This window comes from Denticeps clupeoides, chromosome 9 (assembly GCF_900700375.1).
Source record: "Denticeps clupeoides chromosome 9, fDenClu1.1, whole genome shotgun sequence".
NCBI lineage: Eukaryota > Metazoa > Chordata > Actinopteri > Clupeiformes > Denticipitidae > Denticeps > Denticeps clupeoides.
The window spans coordinates 19,723,937-19,741,245 of record NC_041715.1 but is presented as its reverse complement, the minus strand read 5'-3'; the positions used below and the strand labels follow the sequence as shown (position 1 = coordinate 19,741,245).

The 17,309-nt window shown below is 42.0% G+C and overlaps 5 protein-coding genes across 5 annotated transcripts; 2 read left to right on the top strand and 3 right to left on the bottom strand.

Annotated features, from left to right (window-relative positions):
• The first annotated feature begins 4,769 nt into the window (after positions 1-4,769).
• Positions 4,770-5,225, top strand: LOC114796827 (histone H4). The gene has a single exon (XM_028991316.1). It carries the CDS (start codon positions 4,786-4,788, stop codon positions 5,095-5,097), a length of 312 nt encoding a protein of 103 aa, XP_028847149.1. The 5' UTR covers positions 4,770-4,785; the 3' UTR covers positions 5,098-5,225.
• Positions 5,226-6,037: 812 nt separating this feature from the next.
• LOC114796826 (histone H2B) lies at positions 6,038-6,417 on the top strand. Its single transcript, XM_028991315.1, has one exon. The coding sequence runs from the start codon at positions 6,043-6,045 to the stop codon at positions 6,415-6,417; it is 375 nt and encodes a 124-aa protein (XP_028847148.1). The 5' UTR covers positions 6,038-6,042.
• Positions 6,418-11,772: 5,355 nt separating this feature from the next.
• Positions 11,773-12,183, bottom strand: LOC114796820 (histone H3). Its single transcript, XM_028991310.1, has one exon. The coding sequence runs from the start codon at positions 12,181-12,183 to the stop codon at positions 11,773-11,775; it is 411 nt and encodes a 136-aa protein (XP_028847143.1).
• A 619-nt stretch (positions 12,184-12,802) lies between these two features.
• On the bottom strand, positions 12,803-13,198 carry LOC114796829 (histone H2A-like). The gene has a single exon (XM_028991319.1). The coding sequence runs from the start codon at positions 13,178-13,180 to the stop codon at positions 12,803-12,805; it is 378 nt and encodes a 125-aa protein (XP_028847152.1). The 5' UTR covers positions 13,181-13,198.
• A 515-nt stretch (positions 13,199-13,713) lies between these two features.
• Positions 13,714-14,575, bottom strand: LOC114796819 (histone H1-like). Its single transcript, XM_028991309.1, has one exon. The coding sequence runs from the start codon at positions 14,566-14,568 to the stop codon at positions 13,936-13,938; it is 633 nt and encodes a 210-aa protein (XP_028847142.1). The 5' UTR covers positions 14,569-14,575; the 3' UTR covers positions 13,714-13,935.
• Between the last annotated feature and the right edge of the window lie 2,734 nt (positions 14,576-17,309).

Here is a 17,309-nt window from a genome sequence, read left to right as displayed (position 1 = left end):
GGCCGCTTCTTTAACCGCTAGGCCACCACTGCCCCCACTCTACTCACTCGAGAATGACACAAATACTGTTTCAAATGGGTTTCAAAGGCATGCTGGCAATCAAATTCTTAGCCAAATCCTGAGTTTCCAGGCCTTGGACCCAACATGTTTTGTTCCCTAAGCCACTTTATCTCTTTGGGCTTATGGCACGGCACTCCATTATGCTGGAAAAGGCATTCTTCACCACACTGTTCTTCACATTCTTCACCAAACTGCTCTTGGATGGTTGCTGTCTGATGATGTTTTGGTACCATTCTTTATGAAAAGGGGCTTCATCAGAGAAAATGACTTCACTTCACTGTGTGTGCAGATACACTCACACCTGCCTGCTGCCATTCCTGAGCAAGCTTTGCACTTGTGGCACCCCAATCCTGAAGCTGAATCATCTTTAGGAGACGGTTCTGGCACTTGATGAACTTTCTTGGGCGACCTGAAGCACTTGATCTTCTATCCTTGAATTTGTTGATGATCCAAATCAAATCATCTAATCCGAAGTTCCCTCTACACTGAGCAGGGTATATAGTGAACAGTTCACGTACACGGGAGAAGGCAGCCATGGTTGTATCTGAATGAGGTTAGCCAAAATAATTTGCAGTGAGTCGTGACAAGAACAGCCATTTAAAAAAGCTTCCCTGCGGGGATAAGAGAAGGGGACGATCTGCCAGAAAACGAGATGGATGGTGCTGCTGAAATAACCTTGTGATTATCAGGTTTTTTCTTCTGCTCACAGTCACATGGGAGATAGCGATCATCAAGGTGATGCTGGTATTTTTTTTGTGTCAGAAGATGTTTACCTACAGACATGGAGTGAGAAAGTCAAACTCTAAAAGGGCAGTTTTGGATTGAGGGCATGTTTTGTTGTGCGATCGGCAATAAGACATGCCTCCAAATCCATAACACACATGCTGTTCACCAACCAAGACTCACACAAGTGCAGAGGATTTCCATGTCTTTCTAGTATTTTTCCAAAGGTTATCTTCCCCTCATGGCAATCAGTGTTTAAAACTGACAGGTCACCAGGCCAGAAGTCTGATGCCAGCTCTCTGTGTTCCTTGAACAGGTCCAGCATAAAGCTCGAAAAAGGTGGAACAGGCAGAAGTTGCACTGAGAAATGGTGAAGTGGGACGAAGCTCCCAAGACTGTGAGTGGTTCAATCCATACCATCAGTGGATTCGATTGGATAGACAGACACAGGTGAGAAGTAAAGGGTGCAAGACAGCGAAGATGAGTAAAATAAAATGAGAAAAAAGTGACAGGAATATAAAGTTATTAGTAAAATGATTAAATGGTTTAACTGAGTGTAATTGATGAATGCATTAGTGGTTCAGTGGTAGAATTCTGGCCTGCCAAGCATGAGGCCAGGGTTCAATTCCTGGCCAATGCAGTTAAGGAAGCGGCCCCGTAATCAGAAGGTTGCAGTTAGAATCTCGATCCGCCAAGGTGCCACTGAGCAAAGCACTGTCTCGACACACAGCTCACTAAGGGTGATGGGTTAAATGCAGAGGACACATTTCTCTGTGTGCACCGTGTACTGTGCTGCTGTGTATCACAATGACAATCACTTCACTTTATTTTGAATGATCACAAACCTGAAATAACATGATATGTAAACTGACACATAATCGGTGTTTAGCAATGTTTGCATGTTGTGATGACATCTTGCATCATGTCTGTCCATAATTTAATTCTTTTTCTTGGTACCTCTGGAGTAGCCAATAAAACAGCCTGTTTCCTTCTCATTTGAGAACACAGACCTGGATCTGACCCAGTGTGCCATGCACAAATTTCACACTAACCTGTGCCATTAATTTAGCATTTTTGCTCCAACGTTCAAACAGTGCACATTTGCTCTATCTGGCACATTTGCTTCTGCAGCTGGCTCTCATGACTAAAATGGTTTTGAAGAAGACCTGGCTGCAAATGTAGACCATAATAGTGCAGAAGAGCTCTAAGAACCTAGTCAACCTAGATATTAACATAACATGTATTTTGCTTCAAGATCACCTAATCGTAAATATATTAACAGAACAATGTTCATTCAGTCATAATCCTTCAACCATGCAGTGATGCTCGGAATTTATATAGGAATTTACCAGATACGCTGAAAAAAAATAACCTGTTGGATTTACTTAACTGAATAGTGGACAGTGGTTGCACACAGATGATTTGCTTTGGCAGCAACTTGAATAATTGTGTTAAATTAACAAAAGTCATTCATATTCAATAAACAAGTGTATTTTATGTTGATAAAGTATGATTGAAGCATGTTTTGTTTTATTAAAGTAATTTGAGCTCTTTGAACATTTTAATCCTTCTCAATATTATCCCTTTTTCCCCAACACAATTCAATAACTTTTCCTCCTACTATTCCTACTATTCGGTCACTTAAAATACTACACATTTTTTTCATATTGCATGTTCATATTATATTCTAGTGTCAATTACACAATTTTACAATGCAGGCCTTAAAACAGATTTTTTTGTATTGTTCTCTTCCAAGATAGTAGCCTAGTGGGTAACACACTCGCCTATGAACCAGAAGACCCAGGTTCAAATCCCACTTAGGGTTAAATGTCTTGCTCAGGGACACACTAAGTTGCTCCAGGGGGACTGTCCCTGTAACTACTGATTGTAAGTTGCTCTGGATAAGGGCGTCTGATAAATACTGTAAATGTAAATTTTACCACTAGTAACTTTTCCAAACAAAATTTCTAACTTCACTGCAGTGACAGAAGGTAAAGAATCGAACTGACATTATTGTTCTACTGTAATACAAGTTTAGCAGAGAGAGGAAAAAAGGGGAAAAACTGGCCCCGTCAACATGGCTGTATAAAATGACAGTTTTTTGATGGACTTAACAATGTTATTTATTGTCGGCCCCATGTGCACAACCGTGAGCTGTCCTTATTGGAGCAGTTTTATCTTCAAACTTTGGGCTTTTCTCGAGAGTTGAGTCACATCCAACTCCATTATCACCTTTTGAATTACCTCAAAAGTGTAGCAGAGCTGTGGTGGATAACTCATGTTCAATGAGTAAAAGTCCAAACAGCATTGTTGTTGCAATGGCCACATCATCCAGATCTTGAAGCACCACCTCACCCTCGATGATGATGCCAACATCCGAAAAGTCATTGCCTGGAGTCTCTCTGGTGACATAGATTCCCACTGTTGTTTTTTCAATGGCACTCAGTGCAATGGCCTCAGTCATGTCCTGTTAAAATGAATTAGAAATGTTTTATTTTTAAATTAAAATAGATAAATAAATGTGTGCAGCCCCAAGCCATTATCTGGTCAGAAATGTAATGTACATCTAAAGATGGTATTCTCCTCCTCAGTTTTTTTGGAAGTTGTTTTTATGTTCCTGGGTGGTTTTTATCATTAACCTGGACCTGGACGAAATCTGCCCTTGTCAAATAAGGGTCATCACAGTGTGTGAAGATGGTGGCATTTTCCTTCTTTCACCAAGCGTAATAGACACAATATTTTTCACTCTGTGGCAGAAGGATCAAAATAATTTTTCACATTCATGATGGGAGGCTATGGAGAAAAAGTAGACTCTTTGGACCATTTGTGTGACAACTGTAACTTTTTGTTTTAATCTCATTGCTGGAATCTCTACCAAAGCAATAAAGAGGGCAAATGGAGTTAAACAGTCCAAGTAGCACATTTTGAAATTAGCAAAGCCACAATCTACTCACAAAACACTCACCATGTACTCCTGCACCAAGATGTCAGGGTTTTTTGTATAGATGCAGAGTCCTCTTATGTCCCTTTGCAACGTCAATGTCATCTATAAGAAGAAAAGGTACCATTTTTTTTCAGTAGCACAGACTGATTGAAGACAAACCCGGAGCAGCATATACAAAATAACACTGCCTGTTTGGACCTGACCTTTATGTACTGGACTTTATATATATCCAAAGATACATTTCTCACAGTGGCACAGTGTTATTATCTTACAGGTAAATGAAGCTGAGCTTGGCAATGGATGCACAGAGGTCTTTTTAATGTCCTAATGCCATGAATACATACATTTGAGTTAAACAATTAAAAATTCTTACTGTCATCATGGCAGCTATGTCTTGGCAGCTTTTTGGCCTGCTCCCCCATCGCTTTGCAAAAACTCTCAGCAGGCTTTCAGAGGGCAGCTCGTACAATGTAACTGAATGGTCAGCTAGCAAACCAATTCAAATAGAAGAGCAAAGTATGTTAGGAGCACTGCAGAGTTAAGTTAAATCTAACATTAACGGCTGCAGGGTTTCCGCAGGATTAAGGAAGTCACATTTAAGACGTTTTACTGATCCGTGTGTCTGAGCTTATGAAATTCAATAAAACATGGTGCAAAACAGCGCAAGCAAATAAGCTTGTGGCACTTCTCTAACGTTAATGTTACATCGTGACTCTCAAGACATTAAACTATATAAATAATCCAAAACTTTGGTGAGGAAGAATCCTATCAGAAGTGAAGATGTGCTGAAACACACTTTCCTGGTAAAATGTTACAAACTAACCAGTAAGAGCGACTGTAGCATCATTGTATCTACATTGTATCGAACTGAAGAAAACGCTCCGGACTGGAGGCGGGGCTGTGACGTTGTCACGTGTTTTCATGTGCAGCCAATTACAAAACGGGTAGACAAAGACACGCCCTACGGACCTGGCTTCACTCAGGTCCTCTCTTTGTACATTAAACCCCAGCGAGTCTCTTCCTTCCGCAAGTTTTAGTTTTTGTAACAATCTGACAAGATGTCTGGACGAGGAAAGGGAGGAAAGGGACTCGGGAAAGGAGGCGCCAAGCGTCACCGCAAAGTTCTCCGCGACAACATCCAGGGAATCACCAAACCCGCCATCCGTCGCCTCGCTCGCCGCGGTGGCGTGAAGCGCATTTCTGGTCTGATCTACGAGGAGACTCGTGGCGTGTTGAAGGTTTTCCTGGAGAACGTGATCCGCGATGCTGTGACCTACACCGAGCACGCCAAGAGGAAGACCGTCACCGCCATGGACGTCGTGTACGCGCTGAAACGTCAAGGTCGCACTCTGTACGGGTTCGGCGGCTAAACGAGCAGAGAACCGAATAAAAAGCCCAAAGGCTCTTTTAAGAGCCACACACACGTACAAGTAAAAGCGATTTCTGGTCTTGTGCAGATGTGGGGGAAAATTCATAAAAATCTTTAATTGCTTGTGGGGTGAGGATTCGGTGATTTAATGGGTTGTTGCCTGAACGTTGGAATTATGGAGGCGGCATATTATAATCTTGGATTAATGTCTCAACTGCTGACCTGATGAAGTGCATGTTTTTGGCTGGTAAAAGACTTCTTAGAGCTTGTGTCCTTGTCTCTTCATTCCCCATCGCAAAGCTCGTCCGCTACAATAATTAAGACTTTATGAAATGTATGAAAGGATCGTTGTTAATAAAAGGTTATAAACCACAGGTTCACACCCCGTTTACTGCCATTGAATATTTATATAATAATATATAAACTGCCACTTATATAATAATATATAAAACCCTGAGTGTCTCCAGAGGCTCTGGATGGTCTTTGTAACTGCTGGTATGAAGAATTTTTAAACTACATTAGAACCAATATTTGGATACAGCAGGTATGAGTGCAAAGACTCATTATTTTATTAAGTTATGTGGAATTAAATTAACGTTAGAATGACATACAGTGAATATGTAGATATGCTTCTATTATTAACTGGAAAATAGAGGACAAGACGACTAGCTTGTAAAGTTCAGGCAACATTAAATAAACGAAGAAGCAATAAATTAATGCGTGATTTTCATATATTTAGATCAAGTTTAAATTAAATAAAAACTCCGCCTTTGTCTAAATGAGCGGGAAATGGAAGGCGATAAATGGGCGTGACATTTTCCCTCCATAATATGAACGCACCAATCAGAGTCTGTCGGCTTGTTTCCATAGCAGCGAGTATAAAACGAGCTGGCGGTGGCAGGGGAGCGTGTCAGTTGTTTCGAGGTCGGAATCTGAGACGATCAACATGCCTGAACCCGCCAAGTCCGCGCCCAAGAAGGGCTCCAAGAAAGCCGTGACCAAGACGGCCGCCAAGGGAGGAAAGAAGCGCAGAAAGTCCAGGAAGGAGAGCTACGCCATCTACGTGTACAAGGTTCTGAAGCAGGTCCACCCCGACACCGGCATCTCCTCCAAGGCGATGGGCATCATGAACTCGTTCGTCAACGACATCTTCGAGCGCATCGCTGGCGAGGCTTCTCGTCTGGCTCATTACAACAAGCGCTCCACCATCTCGTCCAGGGAGATCCAGACCGCCGTCCGCCTGCTGCTCCCCGGCGAGCTGGCTAAACACGCGGTGTCTGAGGGAACCAAGGCGGTGACCAAATACACCAGCTCCAAGTAACCCGTGGCTGTAATGCTGCACCAACACAAAGGCTCTTTTAAGAGCCCCACACGTTTTCAGATAAAACGCGCTTCTGTTTTACATTTATACATGTAGTAGTATGATCTAATAAAGCGTTATTAATGCCCATTTAATTTTCAATGTGAATACATCGGCAAACTAGGGTTTTCTCAATGTGGTTTATGGGTGACTGTTACCCCACTAGGCTACCAGCACCCAATAAACACATTGTGGTGTTGTGAAGGCACTCCCCCTGCACTGTAAAAAGAATAACTGTGCTAAAACTAAAAAAATTGATGTCCCATTTTAACATCTAAAATATTTGACTTTAGAGAAACTAAATTGAATCACTTGATGACTTGATTTTTTTATATTGATGTAAATCATATTACTGCACTTGACAACCTTAATTTTTTTACTTTATCCAAATAAATTTCTTCACATACAACCATATTGTAGTTATTGGACCAAACTAATATTTTGAAATTGACCCAACCTAATGTTTTTACATTCAACATGAATTAATGTTTGTCACCAGTTAATTTATTTAGATATATTAAAACAATATTTTTCACTTTTTAATTTTACTGTACCTCAAAAATAATTCGCATTTTCTTAAAAAAAAAAAAAAGACTGGTCAACAGATTTTCAAAATTGTTTATTGTTTCTAAACATTTAAATACACAGTGCCCATAAAATGTAAAAAAACTACATTTGTATCACCTAATGGCAACTGAAGTCTCCCTTTAAAATAAACATTTGTTATCAAAAATGGTCTTTGTTGTTTTCAACACAGATATAAACTTAAGACAAATATATAAATGCATATTTATATGCAAGACAAATAAAAAATGTATTGCCTTCCAAGCAAATTAACCAGTACAAACGCACATGGTACTAAGTCTAAATACATGCATGCTCTAGCCAATCCAAACTATAAATGAAATGTTGCTTTCTGGAAGCAGTGATGTCCCTATAAGACCAAATACAAAAACTTAAGGCCAATTAACTCAAGGCCAAACAACGCAGAAAAGTCTTAAATGGCTATAGTACCACTTGGAAAAGTGCACTAAGTGCCAATGAGGTTCTCTCTCTCTTAAAATGCTGGCTAGGAGCCTGTCAGAACTACAGGCTACTTAAATACACACGAGCAAACAATCTCACACAAGCATGCCATACATACTATTGTGCAGTGTGGAGCTCACAAATCAGTTTACGAATCTTGGCGGTCATCTTGTTGCAATCAAGCTCCATAAGGATCTTCTGAAGAGCCTCAAAGGTGAAACGGAATCCCTGTGGATATTTCATGTTAAGAGCATAACAGAGTCCAAAGAGCATTGCCACTCCAGCAGCCACAGAAGGCAACTCATTTAGGACTTCCACACCATCAATGATGATCCCGATGTCTTGGGGCTGATGTAGAAGGCTCGAGTTCTCTCTGAATATGAAGATCGCCATAGTGGTTCTCTCCAGCTCTTGCTCTGCTTCATCTTTCTGAGACATCTTGAGGTAAAATGGGACAAAATGTGTAAGTGAACAACTGCAGTCTGGCACACCTGATAAATCTAGGACTACAACTAACGACTATTTTGAAAGTTGATTAGTTACAGACTATTCTAACAATTGTTTGACTAAATTTTTTTTAAATTGCATAATCATTCAATTACTTTTATATTTGTTGCTTTAATTATGTGCACATAAATACAAAATACAGGAAATATTGTTACTTCATTAAAAATTAAACATATTTTAATCAACTTTGCGGCCAATATTAGGATGCTACTGACACAAAAAAAGTAAAATTAAAGTGATTATTGTGGTTGGCCTTTAGTCTGTAAAATGGTTAAGATGTTGATAACTGCTCCCAAAAGCCCAAGAAGACAAAACCAACAGCCCAGAATCCAAAGATATCCCCTTTCTTATCATAGACTACAGAAGCCAGAAAATAATCATATTGAAGACACTGGAATTCATAGAATTTTGACTTTTCATTCTTTGCAGAAAAAAGAGACTCAAAAAATTTAATAGATCATCAAATTACTGGTCCATAAATTCAATACTTGATTAGTCATTGATTAGTCAATTAATCGTTCAGTACAGACTTCAGGAAAACTCCCCGCCCTGCTGTACCAACAACTATCAGGGGATCTGTGGTGGATACTGTGGACAGTTACAAGTACCTGGGAAACATTATAGACAATGCTCTCAGCGTCAATCAAAACACTGCTGTGATCTGCAAGAAGGGCCAGCAACAACTATTTTTTAAGACGACTGAATCATTTTAGCATTGATAAAATGCTGATGGTTCGGTACAAATATTCCTTTGTCCCAAGTGCAATCAAAGCTCTTATCAACTCTGACCAAATTTGCCAAATTTTAATGTAGATGAATGATTCTCATGTTTTTATTCGTTGTAATTTTAACTTATTTATTCTTTTTTGCACTGTTTATGTGTGAATTGTGCCACGACTGTTGTTGACTGCTGCTGTGCACCAAATTTCCCCTTGTGGAACAATAAAGAACTGAACTGATTAATCACTGCATCCAATAGCAAAGCTGACAAGTTTACCCAAAGATTAACTAAGTTGCATCTCATGTAGAGACAGAAAAGATCTGGACACATACCATGTATTCTTTTATCAGGTCCTCAACACGTTCTCCAAGGTAGATGATAAGAGATTTAAGGACACACTCCCTCCTAATATCAGCATCGGCATCCTGCAGGGACATTCAAAAGGGTTACTATGCAATGTGGAGGCAAGCTGTTTTTTTCAGCTTTCCAAACAGTTGGTTCTTGTCCAGTTTGCCCTGGTTCCAGATTGGCTCCCTAGGACAAATTAATTGAAAGCAGTCATACAGGATAGAGCAAAATTATGTCAGAGGCCACTAGCAGTCTTCCTTGGAAGAGGGAGAACTGGATGGCTCTTTGACTGGTCAGGCCAAAACTGCATTTTACAGCTCTCTCACAAGACCAGCCAGTGGTTCTTGAGATGTTCTCATTCTGGATGTCTTTGCTTTCACCTAGTTTTTGGTGTGGATAAATGTGGATTTGAGCTGTAAACAAGGCATTATAGAAGCATCTCAACGGTTTGTGGAAGAGCTGTCATTAGAACTGGTCACTTTGCAAATGCAACAATGGCTCCCCACCAAGGGAGAAGGCCGCAGCTAGGCAGTGAGAGTACTAATGTAAGTAACAAAAATGTTACTGTGTATGCACCAGAAGAAGGACATCTGCTTGTAGTGTGGAAAGGACATTTCCAAAGCGCACACATCCTCTGAATCAAGCCACACACAGTTTCTTTTAACATTTTAAAAAGACATAGCATTTGCCTTACTATGCATATAACCATAATCACTTATATTTACTAAATAAAAGTGGAACAGGATACATATCCTCATCAGATATATGGATTAAAATGCTAAGTGTCATATTAGTAGTTACTTATATACATCATACCTGATCAAGAAATGCCAGGATTGTGGCATTTTTTTCTTTGGCTGTCCCTCCTTTCTTTCTGATGATTTTTAGAAGTTGCGGGGAATATTTGTCCAGCTGGGCCATAAATCTGGTTAGCAGAGGAACTGCAGTAACCCACAGAAACTCTGCATTGATCTGTACAGGAGCAGACAGTGCACAATACATTTTTTTCATTAAATAACTTCATACACCAAAAATTTAAAAATAAAAAACTCATACTCTGTGGAAAGCTAAGCAATAAAGGTGACCAATACAGGTGAGCAATAACGATGATTGGTGGTTTCATTATGTAGTTCTTTTAGCTAAGTAGATAAGTAGATAATGGGTGACTTTTGGCTAACTATCCCTTTCAGTAGTTACACTATAGTCAATTTCAAACGATGCTCAGAGTGTGTAGCAGAGCTCGTTTAACTACGAATGTAACATAACCGATGCTAGCTAGCTAGCTGTGTGCACCGCGGATACATGTGGCAACGCTAGGTAGCCAGTAGCTTGATCCTTAAACAATATTTGTTTCGCCCTGGATGTAGCTAGTGAGGGCTTTTGATCAACTTGCATTACCGACTGTCATACCGTTGCCGGTTAATATGTTTACCAGCTCGAACGTCGCCGGTCGGATTGTGTCAGCTAGATGGCTAGCTTTGATGGAGGCTGGTGACACAGTTTAAACGGGACTATTTCTTTGCAATTTTGGCAACACAAATTACAAAAATTTTCGTAACTCACTTGGATTTACTTACGTTTACTTTCAGATGAAATCCATCGGCGATGTGACACGATGCTCCTGTCCAGCCTTGCAGAAGTGATAGTTCAAGTGCAAATGGAATTCCACTCAAATTAAAAATATTACTTGGTGAACATGAAAACAAATATACGTTTTGAGAGAAATAAAAAAAAAATGTGTCATTGGAACGGATAATTAGTTCCATACAAATCAAAAGTGATGTTTTAGAATACAAAAAGAATGAGTTTCACTATCAAATCAATAATTTTATTCTGTTTGGAATAGTAGTTATTAGATTGAATGAACAACTGCATGTTAAACTTTTTGCAGTGTGGAGACACACAGGGATAAGTGTCTTGCTCAGGAGTGACACAAGGGATAAGTACTCTACAGGGGACAGGAAGAGAGGCTGATCTGGAGGGCCGGCTCCATGTGACAGGCGAGTGGTGGACATCTCCCAGCTGACCACTTTCGAGTTACCATCGATGAAGTGATCAGTTCTGGTTCATTAGGACCCCAACTATAAATACAATTTTTTTATTCACTCTTGTTGTGGATTCTGTACATAAGTTAGATAATAAGAAAGTTACAAGTTAATCTAAATATTCTCTAAAGAGGAAGGTCTTGAGCTGCTGTTTAAAAATACTCAGTAACTGAGCTGTTCTGACCTTGAAGGGAAGTTCATTCCACCACCGCAGGGCCAAGACGGAGAAGAGTCTAGATGAGCGTCTACCTTTTACCTTCAGAGATGGGGGGACCAGGTGAGCAGTGCGAGGTGTAATAAGGGCTGTGAGGTAGGGCGGTGATACTCCATGTTTGGCTTTGTAGGCCAGCATCAGTATTTTGAACCTGATGCATGCAGCTACTGGGAGCCAGTGGAGGGAACGTAGCAGAGGGGCAGTGTGGGAGAATTTGGGAAGGTTGAAGATCAGTATTGCTGCTGCATTTTGGAATAATAAAGGATATTTTCTTATGCACTTGTATACTCACTGTATTGTGTATATTGCACATGACCTCACTAATTTAGTCATCTTCTCACCACTTGGTGAAAGTTAATTTAAGCTTCTAACACATGTGCAGAAATACTCGCTTTTACACCAATATGAAAGCGGCTCTTAAAAGAGCCTTTTTGTTGGTTGTCGCGCTGGTGACGTTAAGCGCGCTCTCCGCGGATGCGGCGGGCCAGCTGGATGTCCTTGGGCATGATGGTCACCCTCTTGGCGTGGATGGCGCACAGATTGGTGTCCTCGAACAGGCCGACCAGATACGCCTCGCTGGCCTCCTGGAGAGCCATGACCGCGGAGCTCTGGAAGCGCAGGTCGGTCTTGAAGTCCTGAGCGATTTCTCTCACCAGGCGCTGGAAGGGCAGCTTGCGGATCAGCAGCTCAGTCGATTTCTGGTAGCGGCGGATCTCCCTCAGGGCGACAGTTCCAGGCCTGTAGCGGTGGGGCTTCTTCACGCCGCCGGTGGCCGGAGCGCTTTTACGCGCGGCCTTTGTGGCGAGCTGCTTCCTGGGAGCTTTTCCTCCGGTGGACTTGCGAGCGGTCTGCTTGGTTCTGGCCATGACGTCAGCACTGTTCCCTCACTCAACCAGGAAAGAATGAGTTCGTTCAGCGCGACATGCCGCTTTATACCCGATCCGCCCGAGCTCGAGAAATGGGCGGAGCCACGACCGCCCCACCTCCATTTATACTTCTGGGACTTGCAGGCTAATTAACATGAATAATTATTAGTTCACTCTTCATAACACCTACATAATTATTAATGTGGTGAAGGTAAAAATGATTTATGCTCAATTCATGTACATTACATTTACAGTATTTTTCAGACGCCCTTATCCAGACAGACCTCCTAAAGGAAGGTATTTTACGGCTCTGTAATTATTTCAACAGAATTATCTGCAAGTGAAATAGTTCATTATAATAACATGCACTCCGCTTTTATTAAGGGGAATGTGAACGTCTAACAAACCAAAAGAAGACTTTGTATGCAAATCAGCCGAATGTCGCAAGTGCTTGTGGGACAACTTGTGGAGCTGCATTCTAGACTTATTTCAAGCCTTCGTCGGCGTTCCTGGTTCTAGTAAATAAAAAGCTGAATACTAAAAGGTAGAAGTTGCGCTTTTGGGAGAAAGTATGTGGCTCTTAAAAGAGCCTTTGATGCGCGTTGGAAGTTCCGGCGCTTTATTTGGCCTTCTCGGTCTTCTTGGGCAGCAGCACGGCCTGGATGTTGGGCAGGACGCCGCCCTGAGCGATGGTCACGCCGCCCAGCAGCTTGTTGAGCTCCTCGTCGTTGCGCACAGCGAGCTGCAGGTGACGCGGGATGATGCGGGTCTTCTTGTTGTCGCGGGCCGCGTTCCCAGCCAACTCCAGGATCTCAGCGGTCAGGTACTCGAGCACCGCGGCCAAGTAAACAGGAGCGCCGGCACCAACGCGCTCCGCGTAGTTCCCTTTCCGCAGCAGCCTGTGCACACGGCCCACAGGAAACTGCAGGCCGGCTCTAGAAGAGCGGGTCTTCGCCTTAGCGCGCGCTTTACCGCCGGTCTTGCCTCGTCCGCTCATCTTGTCGTTCTACGATGTTCGTTCAGGAAACAAAGTAACGCTGGACCACGCGGAGCTCCTCTTATAGGAAACGGCTCAGTGTCCTGATTGGCTCAGAATTTCGGCCAATCCTGTTATGTAGTCCCGCCTCCTTACATTCGCACATTTGACCGCGCTTTTCGTTCCAAAATGACGCTACAGCGACAATTTGAAAAAATGTAATCATTAAAATAATTCAAATACAGTTTGAATCGAGGAATATTCTTATTTACTATATTTACTATTTCACTTATAGTATTAAGTTGATCTCCCATGAGTTGGCATTACACCCAAATTACACATGGTATTTTTAAACATTTAAAGTATGAAGCTTTATCTTCATTATCTAATAGTGAGAAGAAATGATCAAGTTTATTCACCTCGGTCCCAATGAACCATCCAGAAACAATCAAGAAAACTTCCATATTTCAAAAATAAGACATGAGACGTGTTTTAGTATTAGTTGGTATTCAGTTTTACTTCAGTGGAAAGTAAAACGTCAGTAACGTGTTGCGCTACAGCTGCATGACTGTCCCCTCCTTCACAAACTGTCACCACATGGGGACATGGTTGCGCGGGCAGCTGTGAAAATGAATTTTGATATTTAGATGATTTATAGAATAATGAGGCTTCACTATTTTGATGATTATGTGTGGGGGGTCGAACAGACGCGCCTTTTCTGGAAATCAGTGTGTGGCTCTTAAAAGAGCCTTTTTGAGTAAAAAAGCAGCAGGAATTTACTTCTTCTTGGCCGCCGCCTTCTTCGGTTTGCTGCTTCTGGGTTTGGCCGCTTTGGGCTTGGCGACCTTCGCCTTTTTGGGGCTCTTGGCCGCTTTCTTGGCTGCGGCGGGCTTCTTGGCTGCTTTCTTGGGACTCTTGGTCGCCGCCTTCTTGGCTGCTGCCGCGGGCTTCTTGACTTTCTTGGGCGACTTCTTGGCGGCGGGCTTCTTCGCCGCGACCTTCTTGGGCGACTTCTTGGCCGCGGCGGGCTTCTTCGCGGCCGCCTTCTTCGCCTTAGGAGCCGCCTTCTTGGCGGCGGGCTTCTTCTTGGGCTCCGCCTGGTTCTTGTTCAGCTTGAAGGAGCCCGAGGCGCCGGTGCCCTTGGTCTGCACCAGAGTCCCCTTGGTGACCAGGCTCTTGATGGCCACCTTGACCCGGGAGTTGTTCTTCTCCACGTCGTAGCCGCCGGCAGCCAGCGCCTTCTTCAGGGCGGCCAGAGACACTCCGCTCCGCTCCTTGGAAGCGGACACGGCTTTGACGATCAGCTCGCCGGCGCCGGGTCCCGCCTTCTTGGGCTTCTTGGCCGCGGCCTTCTTCTTGGGCGACTTTGGCGGCGCCGCGGCCGCTGGAGCTGGAGCTTCTTCTGCCATGTGGAGAGGTTCGGAGACGCGGGGAACAATGACGCAGCGCGCGGGGAGCTGCGCTCTTCAACGCGCCGTGAGAACCGTGTAGAAGCAGCTTCCGCCAGTGGAGCCTCCGCTGTGTTTCCTCCTCTCCGCATATCGGGCAAAAAGCGCGTCGCCGCCCGAGCGCCGAGTCACGGAACGTTGTGGGCAGGAAGCCGGGATCTTCATCCTTCAGCTGGATGGCGCGGTGCGCGGCGGAGAGCGGATTTTATCCCGCAGGAAAGCCGCAGAACACGTAGTTCCGCCCGGAGAGACGGAAGGACGGGCGGCGCTCCTTCTTTTTGCCCTTTAAATGTGTTGGAATGAAGATGTCGGCCGCGGACTGTGGACGGGCTGTTGTCACTGGTCCTCGGCCACCGACCGCTGGTCAGCTGAGTTGAAGGAGAGCGCGGGGACCGAGGAAGAGGAGCTGCGGTGACTCGATGAAGCACAGAGGAAGATGTCACATCCCGACATGTCATCAGAGCTTCATACTTTACTTCTGCTGATCAATGCTGATAAACACAATACAACTCGACTATATAATAGGTGTGTGTGTGTGTGTGTGTGTGTGTGTGTGTGTGTGTGTGTTACTGTCAGATGAACCTGGACACCTGCTACCTTTACACTTTCCCACAATTCCTGACCTGTGGCCTGACATGAACATCCAGGGTATTCCAGTGCTGTCTGGAGGAGGATGGGTTCCCCTGCTGAGCCTTGTTTTATGCCAACACATTTTGAAACATTTAGTGTGCAGCCTATTCTTTCACATCAAAGACAGACCTAAAATACATTCTTTATAAAAGTGGCAAAAAAAAACACATTTTTTTAAATATTGCAGATAATGTTTGTCACTCAGAAAATAATTACACCCAAAGCCTTATTCCCCTAGGATAAGTTATCCCTGTTCTGTCATTCATTTATTAGTTCATTCATTCATATTAGTCAGAAGAGATCATAACATAAATAAATAGTAAAATATTAGATTAAAATAAAGACAGGAAAACAACGGATTGATAAAAAACAGTTAAGAATAATTAGGTTGTTAAAATAAATACATTCGTAAAGAAACTTAATCAAACAAAAACAAATTAATTAATAAATGTAATTATTTGAGTATGACAAATAACACACACTTCACATATTTTACTAAGTAAGAATTAATCTCAGATATAAAAGATAATGAGCACAATTAAATCAGATAAAACCATAACATGTGGAAGAGTGTGGAACCTGGATTTGTATTAAGAACCCTTTAACTACAGATAAAATCTTAAAATCCACAAACAAATGGGTTCAGCGTAAAAAAATATGCAAAGTGGCCACAAGAAGGTTCAATTGAAGTGGGGATGTGTGAGGTGATGAGGGTTCTGATTATTAATGCAGGCACCTGTTGTAAATGTGGACAATGGATTAACCTGTCATGTCGCAGCAGATTCAGGACACCTGATCCAAGCACCAGTGCAGCAGAAATCTGCTGTTACAGTGCTGGTGACATGGTTATGATCTCTGTGCCCACTCAACATACTGAACTATTAGAAATGATATCAGTAGTAATAATTATATACTTTATGTCAAAAATGATTGATGGCATATCTGTATGAGGAAAAAGCGCGTTATTTATGACCATCTACCCTTCTACATTCAAGCCTTCTCCACCGGACACTGTGCGCGTAATTTATGGCCTTCTCCCTTTCTGCCTTCTCCATCGGACCCTGCGCGTAATTTATGACCTCCTTCCATCCTTCCCCCCTCGGACATCTGTTATGTAAGACAAGTATGTTCCCGCGATGTCCATTCTTACATAAACACTTAGACAGGTTTTAAAAACAGATGTCTTACCACTTTGTTTACAAACTATGGCTGTTGTGGAGGTGTTATAAGCCAGCATACCATTACCTCTTTCTCGCAAACACTGAATCAACGTGTGACATACAAATCTCACACACACCTTAGAACGTTCTTTTAAAACAGAAACCTTATTTTAAGTGTATGGTTTTACTCAACTACTGTTTCAGTGTTTAACACGTTTAAACACAATACTTACACAGACTTATTTTAAAAATACAAACGCATACTCTATTCATATACTGACTGAAATATGGTAGAACCCCCATTTTGTATGTAGGAAGTATCACAGCACCTTCTGGCCCCACTCTATTGCTCACTCCCTTGTGTCGCATTACAGATGTCATATACACTTAGACTAACTTTTAAAACATGTTTCCTTATCACTTGTTTACAAGTTGTTTTCAGTCGTTTTTTTCCAAAAGATACATCACACAATGGTATGTAGGAGGCATCACACCACTGACACGCACACACACACACGCGCGCGCACACACACACACACACACAGACTTTTTCTTTTTCTTGCTAAAATAAAACTAATAACACTGTTTTATGAACAAACCTTTCTCACAGAAACGTTAACAAACTATAATTTCTATTTAATTGAACCACACACAGACTTCTGTTTATCAAACTGATTTATTTATGAACATGAAAAAACTTCTCAAATCCTACTTTAAAACCACTATTCTTTTTAATCATGTTTTTTTTTTTTTTTTTTTTCCACTTTGGATTATGTAATGATAATATTGAAAAATATACCTACACACTTCTAACCACTTTTTGTAGTTGTTGTAGTTCACATCAGACATATATATATTTTAGACACGATTTTTAATTTTATTATCAAGTAACTTTCTCAAAATTTCTAAATA